The sequence below is a fragment of the Mixophyes fleayi genome, chromosome 5 (genome assembly GCF_038048845.1).
Source record: "Mixophyes fleayi isolate aMixFle1 chromosome 5, aMixFle1.hap1, whole genome shotgun sequence".
NCBI lineage: Eukaryota > Metazoa > Chordata > Amphibia > Anura > Limnodynastidae > Mixophyes > Mixophyes fleayi.
Window position 1 is genome coordinate 266,647,850 of NC_134406.1, and position 19,277 is coordinate 266,667,126.

General features: G+C 40.2%; 1 protein-coding gene across 5 annotated transcripts in view; it reads right to left on the reverse strand.

Annotated features, from left to right (window-relative positions):
- ETV1 (ETS variant transcription factor 1) overlaps positions 1-18,492 on the reverse strand; it is a 55,751-nt gene extending 37,259 nt beyond the window's left edge. The window contains exons 1-5 of one of the 5 annotated variants that reach the window (XM_075214060.1): positions 18,139-18,492; positions 17,565-17,697; positions 17,004-17,091; positions 16,320-16,367; positions 9,856-9,909 (exon numbers count right to left, since the gene is read on the reverse strand). In XM_075214060.1, coding sequence (XP_075070161.1) covers positions 9,856-9,909; positions 16,320-16,367; positions 17,004-17,091; positions 17,565-17,609 — 235 coding nt within the window. In that variant the 5' untranslated portion in view covers positions 17,610-17,697; positions 18,139-18,492. Of the gene's footprint in view, positions 1-9,855; positions 9,910-15,794; positions 16,120-16,319; positions 16,368-17,003; positions 17,092-17,564; positions 18,030-18,138 lie in introns of those variants that run through there. The other 4 variants (XM_075214061.1, XM_075214057.1, XM_075214059.1 and 1 more) reach the window with 4 other exon arrangements.
- Positions 18,493-19,277: the final 785 nt, after the last annotated feature.

Below are 19,277 nucleotides of genomic sequence, written 5' to 3' on the forward strand. Positions count from 1 at the left end.
TGCACAGTGCACTCCTCCTCCTCCGGGTATACCATGTGCCCTCCCTGCACAGTGCACTCCTCCTCCTCCGGGTATACCATGTGACCTCCCTGCACAGTGCACTCCCTCCTCCTCCAGGTATACCATGTGCCCTCCCTGCACAGTGCACTCCTCCTCCTCCGGGTATACCATGTGCCCTCCCTGCACAGTGCACTCCTCCTCCTTCGGGTATACCATGTGACCTCCCTGCACTGTGCACTCCCTCCTCCTCCAGGTATACCATGTGACCTCCCTGCACTGTGCACTCCCTCCTCCTCCAGGTATATCATGTGACCTCCCTCCTCCTCCTCCAGGTATACCATGTGACCTCCCTGCACTGTGCACTCCCTCCTCCTCCTGGTATACCATGTGACCTTCCTGCACTGTGCACTCCCTCCTCCTCCCCCAGGTATATCATGTGACCTCCCTCCTCCTCCTCCAGGTATACCATGTGACCTCCCTGCACTGTGCACTCCCTCCTCCTCCTGGTATACCATGTGACCTTCCTGCACTGTGCACTCCCTCCTCCTCCCCCAGGTATACCATGTGACCTCCCTGCACTGTGCACTCCTCCTCCTCCAGGTATACCATGTGACCTCCCTCCTCCTCCCCCAGGTATACCATGTGACCTCCCTGCACTGTGCACTCCCTCCTCCTCCAGGTATACCATGTGACCTCCCTGCACTGTGCACTCCCTCCTCCTCCAGGTATACCATGTGACCTCCCTGCACAGTGCACTCCCTCCTCCTCCAGGTATACCATGTGACCTTCCTGCATAGTGCACTCCCTCCTCCTCCCCCAGGTATACCATGTGACCTCCCTGCACTGTGCACTCCCTCCTCCTCCAGGTATACCATGTGACCTCCCTGCACTGTGCACTCCCTCCTCCTCCAGGTATACCATGTGACCTCCCTGCACAGTGCACTCCCTCCTCCTCCAGGTATACCATGTGACCTCCCTGCACTGTGCACTCCTCCTCCTCCAGGTATACCATGTGACCTCCCTGCACTGTGCACTCCCTCCTCCTCCAGGTATACCATGTGACCTCCCTGCACAGTGCACTCCCTCCTCCTCCAGGTATACCATGTGACCTCCCTGCACAGTGCACTCCCTCCTCCTCCAGGTATACCATGTGACCTCCCTGCACTGTGCACTCCCTCCTCCTCCAGGTATACCATGTGACCTCCCTGCACTGTGCACTCCCTCCTCCTCCAGGTGTACCATGTGACCTCCCTGCACAGTGCACTCCCTCCTCCTCCAGGTATACCATGTGACCTCCCTGCACAGTGCACTCCCTCCTCCTCCAGGTATACCATGTGACCTCCCTGCACAGTGCACTCCCTCCTCCTCCAGGTATACCATGTGACCTCCCTGCACTGTGCGCTCCCTCCTCCTCCAGGTATACCATTTGACCTCCCTGCACTGTGCGCTCCCTCCTCCTCCTCCTCCTCCAGGTATACCATGTGACCTTCCTGCATAGTGCACTCCCTCCTCCTCCCCCAGGTATACCATGTGACCTCCCTGCACTGTGCACTCCCTCCTCCTCCAGGTATACCATGTGACCTCCCTGCACTGTGCACTCCCTCCTCCTCCAGGTATACCATGTGACCTCCCTGCACAGTGCACTCCCTCCTCCTCCAGGTATACCATGTGACCTCCCTGCACTGTGCACTCCTCCAGGTATACCATGTGACCTCCCTGCACAGTGCACTCCTCCTCCTCCGGGTATACCATGTGACCTCCCTGCACTGTGCACTCCTCCGGGTATACCATGTGACCTCCCTGCACAGTGCAATAACACACCGCCTTCTGGAGACTATCTGATGCCAGTATTGAGTTCTCCACCCTACATAAAAAATAAAAAAGTAGCTAGAGACTTGAAACAACCTTTAACAGAGTCTCTCAGCTCCTTCCTACTTTACGCTCTGGGCCCAAGCGAACTCTGTGCTTTATGGCTCGCTGAGCTTAGTGTGCTTCCCCAGTTCATATTCAGGAAGATGTGGGGGCACAGCGTGAATATCAGTGGGTCATAACACAGAGAAAGAGACTGAACTTGACCTTATTCTTTGCTCTTGGCAATCAAATTCCTTATCACATGATATCCAATCATGTGACCTCCTGTGCACAAGGCAGAGATCAGAAGAGGAGGAACGTGCATACAGACTGGTTTATCACACAGTACAATACCTGCTAAGTGATTACAAATCGGTGTCTATTTCTTTGATTAAATGCATTGTCTTAAAATATTACTAAACTTAAGGGTAACTTGCAGTCCTTTTAAAGATTACAGGGTGGGCCCTTGAAACGTATCAGGGGCCATTCACACGAATAAATGTACTCAGCCTTTGACCTTAGCACCCACCTACATGTCATTACTGATCTCCTCCAATACCCATATAATTCACAGTAAGGGTACAATAGGCCATAAATACCTTACGCTATCAAATCACAGCCTCAGACACATCTTTGTACGAGCAGTTGCTGTCATTTGAAGCAGTGTAATATTCAGCCCATGCAGCATTTTGCTGGATAATATATGTGGTGTGATGGGTTCTGACAAATGGCAACATGATATGAATTATGCATTTTTCCATGTTCTGTGTATACACCAACCAGCACGTTGTGATTCATACAGGATACGCTAAAATTCTGAAATATGATCTGGTTCGGCCAGTGGAAAACACTTACTAGTCAGAGATGGAAACTGTTACCAGATCAGTGTTAAAACAAAACAATCATTTTATAGTGTTCAATGGATTACAGTAAAAGTTGCAAAGAGAAATGTTTACTCCACTCTGCAAGAAAGAGAGAGAGATGTATCTATTTTAAAACAAGTTTCTAAATCATGTTACAGTTTTAAAGTATAATGCCACCCAAAATTAAAATTTTCAGTTTTGGGTGGAATATTCTGACTATAACCTCAAAGGTCACTTAACCTCAGGATATCAGGCCGGCCTCCGACGTCTTCCGTGCCACCGTTGCGGCTCCTACGCCTTGCGCCTTCCTGCTTGTAGTTGTTTTTGTCGGTGTCTGTCTGAAAAAAGACCAGATCGACCACACTCTCCTTGAGGCGGCCAACCTGGTCTTTTTTCAGAAAGGTAAATCGTTGTCTACCAACATCAAGCTGCCAATGGGAGCATGCCGGAGAGAGAGGAACAGTGGCTAGTAGACACGGCGGACCAGCCGGACATCCTGAACGCCAGAGAGCAGGAAATTATTGGTGGATGTACGAGAGGAAGAAAAAAGACTGAGCAGATACAGAAAACAAGCGATAGGGGTGTAAAGCCATTTCTGTGATTGAGGGTAACCCAGCGTTTACAGAGAAAGCTCTATCCTGAATCGGCTGGGCTATAATGGGTATGTGAGAATACCACTTATTATTTATTTTATGGATTTGGTTCGGGGAAATGTTAAAGGTTAAATGAAAGTGGGCATTGCTTTTAAAATTTAGACAGTAATTTTTGTCATTTTTGCTCATATTTCGTAGTTCTCTCTGAAGCGGATCTAGAGTTAGGTGCAAATTTGTAGCCATTTCAAACCATGTTGCGTTGTAAAGGTATAAATGCTAACTTGTTTTTCTGCCATGCAGAGCAAATACTACATGATGTGCTCTATACATACTGACCAGCTCTACTGCACACTGCGTTTGAGAGTTGACATAGGCCACGCCTTCTCCCCGTCTGACAAAATAGATTTTTATTTCATTTATAAGGCGCCACAAAAGATCGGCAGTGCTGTACGTGACATTTACAGTAGTATACACTAAGTAGACAGCAACCATCCGTAACACAGTGCATGAAAAACAAATGCAAAAGACCAGTCACCCGCTATACAACATATTGGACACAGATAACTTGGTAATACAGACCAAGTTATATACGGGACAGTGAGTGAGAGCGATGGGTCAGAATAAAAAGGGCTAGGGAAACCTATAGGTACAGAGGGTGATGGAATCGTAGAAGGAGAACACAAGGAAAGAGGGCCCTTCTCCCAAGAGCTTACATCCTAAAGGGAAGGGGGAGACACAAATAGGGTCGTACCGAGTGGGGAAGCAGAGGTGATAGTGGAGACAAAGGAATTGGCCGATAGGCATGAATAAAGAAATGAGCTTTATGGGCAGGCTTCAAGCCTTGGAGAGTACAGGCCAACACACACACTAAAATGTGTAAAATATATGAATGTGTATGTATATATCACTATCACTATCTCTCTCTATATATCTTTACACATCTATATCTATATATTATAGACACCCACACGTATAATGCATATTTTCAGGTTTATTGGCCCTTTATCATACAGAATGTCTTTACCACTAAATATACTGTGCGCTCCATGCATGCCTGTAAGTAATAGATGTCATTTGTAATTGTGGCTCTGGGCCTCTGGAAGAACACAAATGAACACATGCAAACGTTAACTGTCTCTACAAATATTAGCATTGTGCAGAGTACAGAGGAGAACAGCGAGCCGTGTTTGACATGTATAAAACAAACTGATGTCGAGTCTCATGCATGACCAAGCTGCAGGTAATTAGCACACGCTTAGCACGAGGCCAAAATAATCTAAATATATGTTTCCTGTGAAGGAGAAGCTTCACCCATGCCTTTATTTTAGGAACACAAGAGGAGTATTTAATATTAGCTTCTCTGCAGCACGAACCTATCAGTTTATAATAAAGTATCATCAAGTAGTGAAGGTCGCGGAGCCAGGGTCTGCTGTGGTGACTGGTGATGCAGAAAGCACAGACTCCCTACATTCTGGTTCCTGGATCCCATGTCAGACAACTTCTAAACCTAACCAAGAGCCCACCCCCACAGACCCAACAGAGAGCGTCCCCCAGACCTAAGAGAGTCCCTCCCAGACCTAGCAGAGCCCCCCCAGAACTAACAGAGTGCCCCCCCAGACCTAACAGAGGGCCCCCCCAGACCTAACAGAGGGCCCCCCCCCCAGACCTAACAGAGGGCCCCCCCCCCAGACCTAACAGAGGGCCCCCCCCCAGACCTAACAGAGGGCCCCCCCCCAGACCTAACAGAGGGCCCCCCCCCAGACCTAACAGAGGGCCCCCCCAGAATTAAAAGAGGGCCCCCCCAGAATTAAAAGAGGGCCCCCCCCAGACCTAACAGAGGGCCCCCCCCAGACCTAACAGAGGGCCCCCCCCAGACCTAACAGAGGGCCCCCCCCAGAATTAAAAGAGGACCCCGCACAGACCTAATCAAGAGGCCACCCCAGACCTAACCAAGAGGCCACCCCAGACCTAACCAAGAGGCCCCCCCAGACCTATTCTACAAGTAGACAGCAGAAAAAAAAACAACAAGGATTTGAAAACTATGACCCGGGGTATCAGATTTTCAGAAATTGGGTGTATTTCCCTTATTGTTATCATTACATTTTATTTATAAAGTACAAACATATCACGTATGTTGTACATTGAGTGGGATCAGGATACAAACAAATTAAATACAATGACATAAAACAGAAGATAAAGATGGCCCAGACAAAATGAGCTTACACTGTAAGAGGTATGGGGTACATATGATACAAAAGGTAGCAGGGTAACAATTCTTGCAGGTGTTGGCAATACATTTTCATAGATTAGGGCTCTGTGCTAGGTCCCAGCACCAGGCATTTCGGAATTACTTTTATGGAGCTAGTTCCTGGCTATGAGCAGCTGGTAAAATACAGGCACTGTGCTAGGTACTGGCCTGGTCAGTTTGGGATTATAAGCACTGTACGTGATCCTGGCTACACTATATATGGCTATAGATGTTCTATATCTTAAACGCTTCTGTAGGTCTCTATATTACAGCCGTCAACTGTAAATGATTATATTAAAACAACTGCCTGCAGGAAACTTTAATTAAGGCAAAGCACATAATGTGATCTTCATACCCAGGTGTGTTTTACTGTGAGCTGCTCCTCGTGTCACATACTGGAGTGAATATCACTACTCTCCACATCTTTACTTATGTTAATATAAACTTTATGTATATGGTTCCTACGTTAAAAGCTGAAAATCAGGAGACTCTTGTTGATAAAAGTAACTCCAGGCTTCCAATAGTGAGAACCATATACAGCCTGTCTATAAGAGAAGACTCCCGCAGTTTGTGGTAATTCCGGTTCAACCAGATTAAATTTAAAACAATATTCCAAAGTTACATTTTTTCTACTTATTTTGTAGGCCCGTGCCTTAAGTTTTGTACTCTGTTTACATAGGCAGTGGGAAGCGGTTGCATATTATTATTAAAGGTTATTATCCATAATCATGTCTATATATTGCCGCTGTTTTTATTTTTTACACTACTCTTACAAATTATTTCAGTCACTTTTCTTAATTAACTGAGCTTTCAATCCAAATTTGCCAGCTAGGGCAAACAGCTACCAAGGTCACAAGGAATGAACACTAGGATCTGAACCCAACTCTAAAGTAAGTTGGGCATTGTTGCTTTATAATCTTTGCGCCTTACAGATACAACTTTTTCTAAGGATCAACGACGTTCACCATCAAAATTGTTAATTGCAAGCTTGCTAAACACTAACACTAGCCACATACGGGCAGATCTGGTTGTCCAGCCTGAATGGTAAAAAATGACTCAATCGCGTAAGGTTCAAGCAATTCAGTTGGCCAACGACTGAACCTTGTGCTCAAATTTGCCAACAGCTAATAAGAAACAATTTCCCCCACACCACAAACATTGGGTAACGCCAAGTTTGCTTAGTAAAAACCCCTGGCAATATTATGCAATTTATTAGGATAAGCCCATGACTTTTCAGACCTTCAAGAAATGGATGGGTGACCTTAAAAATCTTAAATGTGCCTCTTACAAAGTGAAATTCCTTCCACAAAATTTTGTATTTATTTTATACTCTCTGTACCAACAATTTCTAAAAAATTTTCCCCCCATAAATATGTTTATCACCTTATGAAGATTAGTCACGTTAGGAAACAAAATGATGTACTTATCCCACCAAAAACCTAAACACCTCAAAGCAGTGTTTAAAGACATTCAAGGTGAGACAGTAAAAACAAACATCATTTTTGTTTCATTCTTAGAATCCAGAAAGAACTTTACCGTTTTTTTTTCTACTTTTAAGAGGATCGTGGTTCATAATTTGTAAGTGACCAATCCATACATTACACCGAACAGTCTTACAATATAATAATAGCACAAAAGATTTTTAGTAAATAACTAAAAAAGTAAAAATGATTTCAGCCCATAACCTACAGTCTGATCTCTGTGAGACAGACAACATAATGGAGAACATTCACAGTCCAACAACTAACCAACTGATGAAGCACAGTTTTAGTCCCACATCTGTATACACTGGATATAAACAGTCTAAACCAGGTTTTATTTCGTACATGTTCAAGCATTGTTTGCTGATATAAAGTTTGCTAACAAGATTTGTAATACTATACTTCAGCATAAACCAAAAAGTGAAATTCATATAGTACAGAAGGTTATGTGAACTCGAACGCAGATTATTGCAGCATGAAAACATCAAGATCCATCCATCAAAATAATCAAATTAAAAACGAGCCTTCAACAATTAGGACTTTATATCCTTTCATAACCAGCACAAGAAGTATGTGATAATTGTACAAATCCTCACTTTGCATGACCGCAGAAACCAACACAGCAATTCAAAGCCACATAAATGTACATTAATGTTAATTTAGAATAAAAAGACACAAACAGTGCAGTAAATCAAACATTTGTGGTCTGAGAAGAGCTGGTTATAATGTAGTCCTGAGCAGGTTATATAGTTTAAGAATTTACTGGTTGTTGAAGATCGTGAACTGTCATTAACACAGCAGCCACTGTCTGACAGATCCAAACCATATGTATCTCATTATATACCAAATAATAATATAGTGTAGCCTTAGGCACTACAGTGGTGGTAGGTCCAGAAGTTCCGGCCTAGTTGCGTATGCTGGAACTTGTAGTTCCCGCAGAGATGGAGAGCCACACAAAGTTTCATAGGCACATAACAGCCATCGTCTGAAATTTTCAATACATATGGGCTACATGAAGTGCTGTTAAAGCAATAATACGGGTCTGGGCAGCCTGCAGCATTCCAGTGGTTGTGGAACTACAAGTACCAGCACACCCTGATAGTTCATGGGTGGGCTTGTCTCTACATAACAGCTGTTGAGCTGGCTACCTGTCCTACACCAAATTATTATTTTTACATTTCAATAATTAACAAAAAAGTGTGATCTAAACGGAACGGTCCTGCACAAGTTTTTTTTTTTTCTTTTTAAATTACTAATTACGATTGACAGTCACCTGCGCAACAGTAATCTTAACCTTCTACAATGTGTCAGTGTTTTCTATATACACACACGGGGTCTGTACACAAGCTCCCACTTGTTGTCTGCCTGGAGCCCTAAATTTTCTAACTGCGATCTCTATAAATCTATAAAGATTGTCAGGTCTTAATGGGTAAAAAAGTGAAACTAGTTTGACTTAAATAGTGGGGAATTAAATTTAGCACCTGAAGACATATATTATAAATCCTTGATCGTCATAACGACTATACATAATGACAGGTGCCCCATTCACAAAATAATATCAACAATTAAAGTTTATTAATTACATAATGAACTTAAAATGTTTTGCAATTGAATCGAAAAGTTTACAAATTGTTGTATGACACATGTTAGGCTTCTGAAGGGGATTGAAACTAATTCTAGAAGTAAGCTAACTAGTAACATTTTTGTACTTAAGAAAAAAATGGCATGGAAGGGGCAAAAGTAAAGCCACACACGGGGTATAGCCAAAAATCTCCAAAATACAGGGAGGTTTATAAAAAAAATAGAAACAAAGATAAAGTAATGGCTACTGCTCAGTCATTTCGATATATACACCGACATAACCATCAAGCTCCTCCTTCAACAGTCACTGTGAGGAGCTCTGCCACACAAGATGAAGAAGAAAAGGCAGAGGGCAGCTGGGGATATTTGGGTATTATTTTTTTTTCTTTATAACAAAACATTTTAATGTAAGCAGATTTTAGGGATGGTAAGCAAACTATTTTTTTCACTATGAAAGCAACTTTAATCCAGAAACCCCAAGTCCCATATGAAATGTTCAATTACAAGTAACTAAGAAAGGCACTGAAAACTTTCATGATGCAAAAAAATAGCCAACTGCTTCTTACTAAGTTAATTTAGGGGGACAAATAAATAAAATCACATTTTGTGATCCAACGAGTGATAAAATATCCCAAAGGTTTTTTTCCAAAATAATCACAGATCTCAATTATTACAAATGTCTTTACAGTGGCTTAAACAAATGCAGGAAAAATGCAAACGCTATCTGGCGATTTCAGCATGTTGCCTGCAGTATAGAAATTTGATTAACCACCTAAGCTCCTATGATTAGGAACTGGTGCGCGTCCTTTTCGCAATGTTCAGAGGAGCTTGTTGGAGAAAAACTGTTTAAATGAGCACAGCGACTATGGAACTTACAGGACCCCATCTCTCCAATTAGGATGCATTCAGAGCCAGCTAGTGCACACAGAACTGAATAGAAGACATACAAACATCTGCACACATAGATTCCCGTTAGAATGGAAAGGTTTTAATGTAACTGCAAATAGTCTGAAACAGAATCTAGAGTTCCATTAAATGCCTAGGCTTGTTCCATTAGTATTACATAGAATACACAAAACCACTTAAGATCAAATCAAAATGTATAAAGCCACGTGTGACGGGTATTGAAAGTTTTAAAAAAAAAAAAACTGGAACGCTAAATGCAAACGTTTCTTTCATAGCACTATCAAAACAAGGTGTGTACCCAAACACGACAAGTAACAGCATACAGTACTTACAGTTTTCAGCCTGGTAGTCTGGGACAAACTGTTCGTCATTATCTGGAACTTGAGCTGTAAAAAAAGAGATTAAAGGAAAATTATTTAAATAATTTTTTTTTGTTAAGTCACAACATTTAGCAAAACAATGGCCAGTCAAGTTAGCTAAATCTGTTATTACAATATAAAACCGGTATGTAAATATGTAGCCTTTTAAATTAAATTATCTCCAATACATTACTATAATATTTGTATTCACTTCGTGACAGTACACCCAGTCTAATAACTTCATAAACCACAGGCAATCAAATAGGGTCACGGACCTAAACATTTTTCCCCCCAACACTGTATTTTTAGATTGTACAAGTATTTAAAATAGGCACAAGCTGCCCTTGTTCTATGTGCACTCTCCTACAGAGTCGTTGTATATTTATATAATAATACTAAACAGGATAAATAAATAAATATTGGGAAACTAGTGGTGTCTGATTAATTGTTACAAACAAGCTCTTATTTCATTTAGGCTTTTGCGGGACAAAAGTTTTATAAACTTGCGCTCTCGGGAAACATTAATTCTAAATTCAGCAAAGAAATACCACTGTCAATGTATGGAAAGATTTTCCTTTTGTTTCTGAACTGCATTAAAATAGAACTTTAAACATTTCATATATCATGTCATTATTTTTCCAGGTAGAAATCTGGTAACTGACCAGATATTGATGGATGGAAAGATACATTTTAAAGGTTCTGGCCTAATATGGTCCTTCTGAGATGCCCTGAGGCACTTAGAAGATAATACCACTACTGGTCACTAGCAAAATTCACAGAGGTGGGCAAATCACATATGGGATTATCTTCCAACAAGCAACACAATAGAGACAGGACCATATGGAGACGTACAAATTCTCTATGCTGAATCTTGCATTCAGCTACCTGTTCTCAGCTAAATCTTTGAGGCGTTTACTTCAACAGTTTTAGAAATCATTGCCATGTATATACAAGTAACTCAAATTACATGAATCCACTAATAGGTGTGCAAAACACAGAAACTCTCCAAAAAAAATGCATCTCGGTTCAAATCTTACTAAAGATCTATTCTATGTCCATAGACCCTGCACAATGACAATGCTAGAAAATGCTACCGAGCATTTAAATGACAGATCTCAGAAACTGCAATCACATTATTTGTGCTGCTATTTCACAAACAGTTAACACTGCCAAATGAACGGTCTATGTAACATCATACTCAGATTACATAACCATCAATCATGATAATGAGGACGAAAAGCTGATGGACTACGGATTAACCCACTCGTATCCGGTCCCAATGATGCAAAAAAAAAAAGAAGGAACTTTAATGTATTGCAAATGTAGTTTCCCTTTAGGACTGGACTGATATTAACAGCAAAAACCAAATGATCAGCCTTTTATTTTTGATCTGAAGCAACCCAAACTTTTCAAAATCAGATCTGCGAACATCTCTATGCAAGCAGGCAACACTGGACCGACAAATTAACACACAACTTTGTATATACGCCAAGGAGAGATGGTGTAAACCACGTCACCGTGCACTGGAAGCTTACAAAGCCTATGTTTGTATAAAAACTATAGCCCACAAATGGCTTATTCAAAAACATGCAAATAGCTTTGATGTGTGGCAACCAATTACTGCCAATCAGAAATCAGCTTTGGCCATTTTATACTAATGGAAGCAAATGCCCAGTCAGTTGCTCAGCACAATTCTCCAAACTGCATCACAATACTAAATAAGCCATAAAGTGTTAATACCAACTTAAAAAAAATAGTTTTGAAAAGGGACAAGGCCCCAGCAATAGCTGAAAGATGAATTGCTACATGGATGGATAGATGCTAGTTTGCTGCAAAGACTAACAGACAATAATACAATGTTGTGCGATTAGCTATTTGGAGATGGAATCTGAAGCCTGTTATTATTTTATTATTAGTGGCTGCGGAGGTGGAGATGGAAGCTGTATTAACATCTACGTGCCAGCTCCAACCCACCCCCAAGATGTCAATGCATTTACTAAATCAACAACATAAAAAAAAAATATATATATATATATATATATATAGATAATAAAGATGGATTTAAAATAATCCTGACAGTCGCCTTGAAATGACAGAGTCACGCGCTCCCATACAAAACATCCTAAACAGGGGTGGGGGGGGAATAAATAAAAGGGTTTCAGGAAGTGGAACAAATCCTTAGCATCCAGCATGTAATGGGTTAGCGTTTTAATTAAAATGAGCTCTATCTACTGTAACAATGACCCACAGCCAAAGAGACAGAAGATGCATGAGTCACACTTTCTGCCAGTGAATGAGACAGCTGATCTCCTGAGCAATTTCTCAAGACAAACAGTCACAACTGTAGCTATTCCTTCATTCACAAAAAAACACACAGAGTCCACAAGACAACCCCAAACACAGTCTTCCAATCTCGCACCGTTCCCCAGAGCCGACGAAAAAGTCAATTGAAAGTTTCGAAACACTACTTCCTATTTTGTGCAGTGAAGTAACTAAAACAGAGCCCACTAATCTCTGCCTAAAAGACAAGAGGTTGCTGTAGTCTTATAGTACAATATCATCTGTATAAAACTTCTGACGATAAACCGGCGTCCACGAGAATTCGGTACAGGACACTAATTTGGTTTAGAAAGTAAACTAAACAGGACCTAACTATTCTAAGGAATAAGATTGTACAACATATTTTAGCACAGAGGTTGTCTGATAATTTAATAATTATAGGTTAAAATAGTCTACAGGAAAAGAAAGACATTAACACAATAAATGAAAATGCATTCAGTGATTCACAGTAACAAAAAACAAGTAAAATGTCAGGTGGGTTTGTTGCTAGCTGAAATCGCACCTGAAGTTTCTCCACCAAACATGCAATTTGGCTAAATTAGGGAGCTACTAATTTTTAAACAGGACACTGGGGCACCCACATACCCTTACAATGTGATCAGTATACATCGTAGACAGCCTAGGTTTCCTCTTGTGAGCCCGAAACTATAAAAAAAAAAAAAAAAAAAAAAAAAAAAAAAACACAGCTATCCCGTATTTTAATTTGGATGCATCAAGAAACTGAATTCTGGGAGATCTCAAGTTCAGTTTTACAGATTTCGAGCCAGAAAAGACAGGATTTCTCTGGGAAAACCCAGCACACTAGACCCCTGTGCTACTTGAAAGTTTTCATTGCAATAAAAGAAAGAATAATTGTTCTATGTTCAATAATTGCAACTACTATAAAATAAAATATTGGTTCTTTTTAACACAATAAAAGGGAGGTTTGCTTTGGATAGAAGTTACACTATTTTTAAACTTTCACAAATCCCTAACCAGGTTCACACCTACAATTCCTTCAATTGTGTACTTTCAGAGTCCATGCCCTTGGACCCCTTCCGTAAAATATTTTGCTCTTCAATATAAGTGTTTGTAGTAGCCTACCTGGTGAATATAGGGTAGTCCGTAACATTATGGGCAGCCAACTAGGAGTCAATTCAGAGCAAGCCTCCTCCCCTCTCCAGGCTGCTGGTAAATTATAATTTATAGTATGCATTGCCTATACCTACATATGGACAAAAACAGTCAACTAACACAATGACTTTCTAAAGTCCACAACTCGTCATTAGGTTTCATGAAACAACTTATAAGCAGTAATCAAGCCATTGGTTCAGTCCCAGGTCTTCCTCTACTACATCCCATCCCTGAAATGCCTTTTCATCCATTCCGTGCAATTTGTAATCTTTCTACATTTACAAACCCCTACAACATATGCTCGGACAGAATCCCACGTATCGTGTTTTCTGTATAGTGCTTTGCATCTGATTACACAGATGCAATGGAAGCCATTAGTCGACACAAAGCGAGGTATTAGATTTCATCTGGGAAAAAAAAAATATATATATATATATATATATATAAATAAAAATCAATATTTCTGGAAAGCAAAAAGTATAAGACTATAGGCAAAATATTCAGTAGAGGGGTTAAACAGGTTACTCATTTTACATGCTTTGTCCAGCCTTTAACCTCTGTATAAAATAACATTATACATATTACTAATATGACTGACCATATATTCTATAGTGGATGAAGTGTTACATAGTAACAATGGAACATGTCAGAGTTTTATCCTTATTTTACAGACTGTAAACATCTTATTACAGACACACTATCTTCTACATTGTATCATTATTTCCTAAAAATTCAAATCCACTCTGTACATGCCATTGACTGGTTGTTCATTAATAAACACAGTACTTGCTCCCGTCACTCTTGTTCATAATGGGTTTCCACAGTTTTTTTTAATTGTGGATATACCCTTGTTATAAGGTTCCCAAGCAAGATAAGACCCCCAGCCATGGAAAGCTTGGTATATTTCAACGTCTACTTAAAACGGTCCTGGGACATGATCATTTCAAAATTTTATTACAAGCAATACAAGTTCTTCCAAAAAAACGTTTACGCCTTCTGTAGAAGGCCTACCAATCACACGAATAGGCACAAAGCAGTCAAATCATACACAAGTCACATCTCGCAGCCGGTCTGACAATACAACACAAGAAAAACAGACAAACCACACAAGTGTATAAAAAGATGTCCCTTTTAGATCTATACAATGTCCATAAACAAACTATCCATGTTACAATTACATTCACTCCCAAACAATGTGATTTATGTGGTGGCTTAGTGTAAGGCAACCCATTGTTACAATTAACAATAATGGGATAGTATTTCAGACCAAGAGGAAACAAATAATGAATCAAAACACCATTGCCTCCAAGACATTCAAATATTTACAACTTCCAGCACTTTCTACAGTAGAACCTGCTCCGACAGGTATAACTACACCTGGTGATACAACCCACATGGACAACTCAACCAAAATATAACAACACTGCAAATAATTCTATAGCATCCTATAAACTCAACTGTTTAAAGAAAAAAACAAATATACGCATATGTAGGAACATCCTATATTGCTATACACGAATACAAGTCAACGTTTACATATTTTGCCATGGTATAAACAGCAATATTCTATGTCATCTGCCCTCACAATACCAGAAGAGTATAGTAGCATAATAGCAAACTATGCAATAAAAACAAAGAATCCTATTCCACTAATTTCATATAGGACTCTCCCAAGTATTTTAATTGCATATAAATTTAATTTATATTAAAAAAAAAAAAAAAAGTTTTGGAAATTAATGGATACACAATAAAATTAAGTGACGACAAGATAAATGGGAAAAGTAGGATTTAAAACACTAGATATAATGCACAATGATGTCACAAAAAATATCAAATGTAAAAAAAAATATTAAATCTACTTTTTGTCGGTGTGACTGTTGATAAAAGACAACAGGATAAAGTTTTAAATATAGAATGCGATAACAACACTATGTTAACAAGAGCTAAATTGTAGATTGTACCATCACAACATTGCAGTAAGGTTACTGCGTATATAGCATAGCAAAGTGAAAAAAAAATAACATTAAGAAATCTCCACTATATTAATTGCATACAAGTCACATTCTGTATTCTAAATGAAAGCCTGTACACCGACACACGTCAATGCAAATAGAATAGACACAAAGACCATTTAGCCAAGTAAAATATTCTGTAAAAGGAGACAATTCATTCTTACAGCATTGTCATTTAGGCAGAACTCCATGTAAATCAGCATTAAGTAGTAACATGTTTAAGATCTGAAAACAACTTTTCACTACATGTAATCACAAAATAAATATAAGGAAAGGAATTCAGATTAGGCTGCAATAAATTAAAACTTAATTATTATTAAAGGAAAATAAGATATTCATAATAAATAAAAAGTTTGAAATTGAATTAAAATCGAGACGTTGAATAAAATACAGAGATATAGGGTAAAAACTTGGAGGTCTTGCTTACAGAAGCAATTCCATACACACCTAAAGTCCTATGCTGGGCGCAAGGTGGGAAGAAGACACTTGAACTTAATTCTTGAAGCATCCCGTCCTCATAAACTCAGGGAAAGCAATTTCTGCCATCAGAAAGCTACTCTTCTAGAACACCAAATAATCATGTGTGCTCTGCAGAAGCCAACAGCTACCCCTGTTCTGGCTGTATGTCGTCTTTGAGGTGCACTGATATAAACCTGATCAATTGCAATTAAAAACTGAACAGAGGCTCAGAACTTCAAGTCTTGCAGCATTAGTTCTTGCCAAAAGCAGATGTGATTGTGAGCTGGAAGCAATTTCTCCTGGTAATTTGTGATGACACTGGGTAGAGCAGCCCCTGAGTCCCCAAAGACAAACTCATCAGAGCCTTTAATGTATGCATGACACATGAGGTGGCTCTTTTAAAGCTCAATTAATTGGGCTGAACATTAAGACAGCAAGTTCAGGACTTTTTTTTTTTTTCCCTCCTTCTCTCCCTCCATGCACTGGGTTAACATGCATTTGTTTTTCTCTTACCTTCTGCAAGCCACGTCTCCTGTAGCTGGCTCAGATCTTGGAAGAGCTCTGAAGATAAAGTTTAATATTTGCAGTTTAATACATGATGTATTACACTTTCTCGGAGATCTTCAATGAAACATTTTAACCTCACAACATCCACCATCTCTTAATCAAATGCTAATTGAAGCCCAGATCCGATGAAAGGTTAGAAATTACCTGTCATAATAATCTTTGCAACCTTGTGTGTATATATATATATATATATATATATATATATATATATATATATATATATATATGGGCTCTGACAAATTTGATGAGCACACTTTGTCAGTCTGAGGATTGATACATGTTTAATAATTGCATCTGCAGCACAATCATTATCAACATTTATTTATACAACGCCATCATAGTCCCTAGCTCTTTCATGATAAATATTATTGCATGTAAATAATAAAGTAGCTTTTTATTGAACACACGGAACAGTAAATAAAAAATAAGCAGTATGACTTATATCTGTGCAGTTTTAAGTTAGGTAACACCAGTGAGAGAGAGAGAGAACTCTCTAAACGATAAAGAGATACTGTGTTTCAAGGTTTAATAAATGTGTTGGATTAAAGAAGGTTTAGTCCTTAACTGTTCCGCGTGTGAATCAAGGTGTAAAGAGCAACAACAAAGCCTAGTATCTTGCTAGCTTCTCACCTTCTGAGTCATGAGCCAGGTCTCTATTTAAAAACTTTCTTTTCCTGACGTTCGTCGTTCTCTCATGGCAAATTCTCCCACTTGGATTCTAAAAACAGCAAGAATCACTGTCTAAGACAAAAGTCAACTAAACAGAGAGGCTTATACACAGCTTACAGCAGCCACAAGCGACATCAACGTAGAAAGCAATAAATAACCTCATTAAAGAAATGTAGCATGCCAGTCGTAATATGAATGTCTTACTAACTCTATGGCAAGAGAGAAAACAAAGGGTAACATTTATAAAGCAATCTATTGCACACAGACCTATAGCATTCTACTTTCACATGAAATATAAGAAACTAGATCTAATAAATGGTGATGATGATGATGATGATGAAGTGTGAAGTGTCAAGAGGGTAAAAGTTGACAGCACAGGAAAATATTAGAAAGGAGAGCAACCAACTTTAACTATGAAATCAGTAATAAAAGTTTATAAACTTCCAGTGCCATACTAGGAGCTTAATAATGACCCTATACAGTCTTTAACTATAAGCTGGCACTTGTGCATTGATCATTCACACTGGTTACCATGTAAGGCACTTGCTGATCATAAAATCCATCCATCCTGAAGCTTTTACGCAAATCTTAAGTCAGAATTGGGTGTTGTACGCATTTATCTGGTGATTTCCTCAGGATCTGTGCTGCGAGCAACCTACAGGGAACAAGATGGCTTTAGGAAAAAGGAAAAAAAAAAAAGCATGAATGAGAGGCTGCATTTGCATAGCTAATTAACCTTCAACAGTCCCATTCATAAAAATCCATCCGCAGCACTGAACTACATTTGCATGAAAGGATGGTTAAAAAAAATAAAAAAAAAAATACAAAAAAAAACTTGCAAATAAAAACACTTTAAACGGAAGTAACGATCTTGCTATTTTGTATATACACCTCCCCCCTAGGCTGCAAGTGGGAATCACTGATTTGCAAACGTGTGCAGAAACTAGTAATGGCGATCAGCATGCTTTGCTTGTGCACCTAACGGGAGGTACCTTGATTGTCCCTGGAATAAAAATCCACTACGACGATGGATGATCAGGCAGGGGGGGGGGAGAAAAAAAATAAATAAAATAAAAGTTGTTGGTAAAGAACCCACCTGATAGCGATCGGCTGCACCGAACTCCCTCCAAATTTAATAAAAAACATTAATTATTCCCCAGCACTTCCCCCTGTGGAAGCTGAAAGCGCCACTGACAGAGCTGGATTGTGTGGTTTTTCCTCCAGGGGCCTCCTATCCAAACCGATAGATCTCTCCCTCCCATTTGCTCCTCTGTCTCTTTCACAGGATCAGATTTCTGACTGTCAATCAAGCTTCTCCCTCTTCCTCTGATAAGAAAAACAATGGCTCCCTGACCCCCCCCCCCTCTCTCCCCCTTAGGGGGGGGGGGGGATCTGTCACTCTGACCTTTCCTCACCCTCACAGTGAAATTCGGAAACGATTTTGTTTTCACGCCAGCTCTATTAACTTCCCCAAACAACCATGTAAAGACAGACATGCCACATCCCCCCCAAGCCCCCTCCTCAGCCAGGCAGCGCAGATTGTGCATAGAACCCTGCAAGGGTTAATCTGCCAAAAAGTTCTCATTTGCAACGTCAATATATATTTTAACTTGTATTTTTTTTTTATTCAGTATCCAGATGTAAAATCCATATCACGTGACAGTATATTATAGAAATAAAAGCTGGTGTAATAGATTAGCAAGAGGGAGGAAAGAAGGGGGGGGGGGTGCAGCTCTTGAATGCACATTGTGGTGCACGATTATAATTATTTTATTGCAAAACAATGATTGTGTAGAGGGGCTGTGGGGCATGCATGGCAGGCCTGGGGAGTCTTGCTAACGTTTGCACAGCTTGCAATGAGTAGTATTATTATTATTATTATTATTATTATTATTATTATTATGTTGTTTTTCTTATGCTTGCTGCTTTATGGAGGGATATTAAGTATCCAGGCTCCTGCCTCTTGTAATGTGAGCAACAGTTTGCAGAGAGACCGTCTGGAGCGGCCTGAGCAGGATTGGTTGCCCCGGTAACCCAGGCGGGGTTTGGATTCTGTCCAGTCTGCCTGGGCCGCTCAGCCAATGGCAGCCCGTGTTTTTCTAATCTGATTGATGTGTTTATTCATAGACTCTCGGCCCAGATCTGCCTCCGGGCCCTCTGAGCTAAAGAGCTTCATTCACAAAAATTCCAGAAAGGGTCACATGGAACTCAGGGCTGGAAAACAAGCCAAAGTTA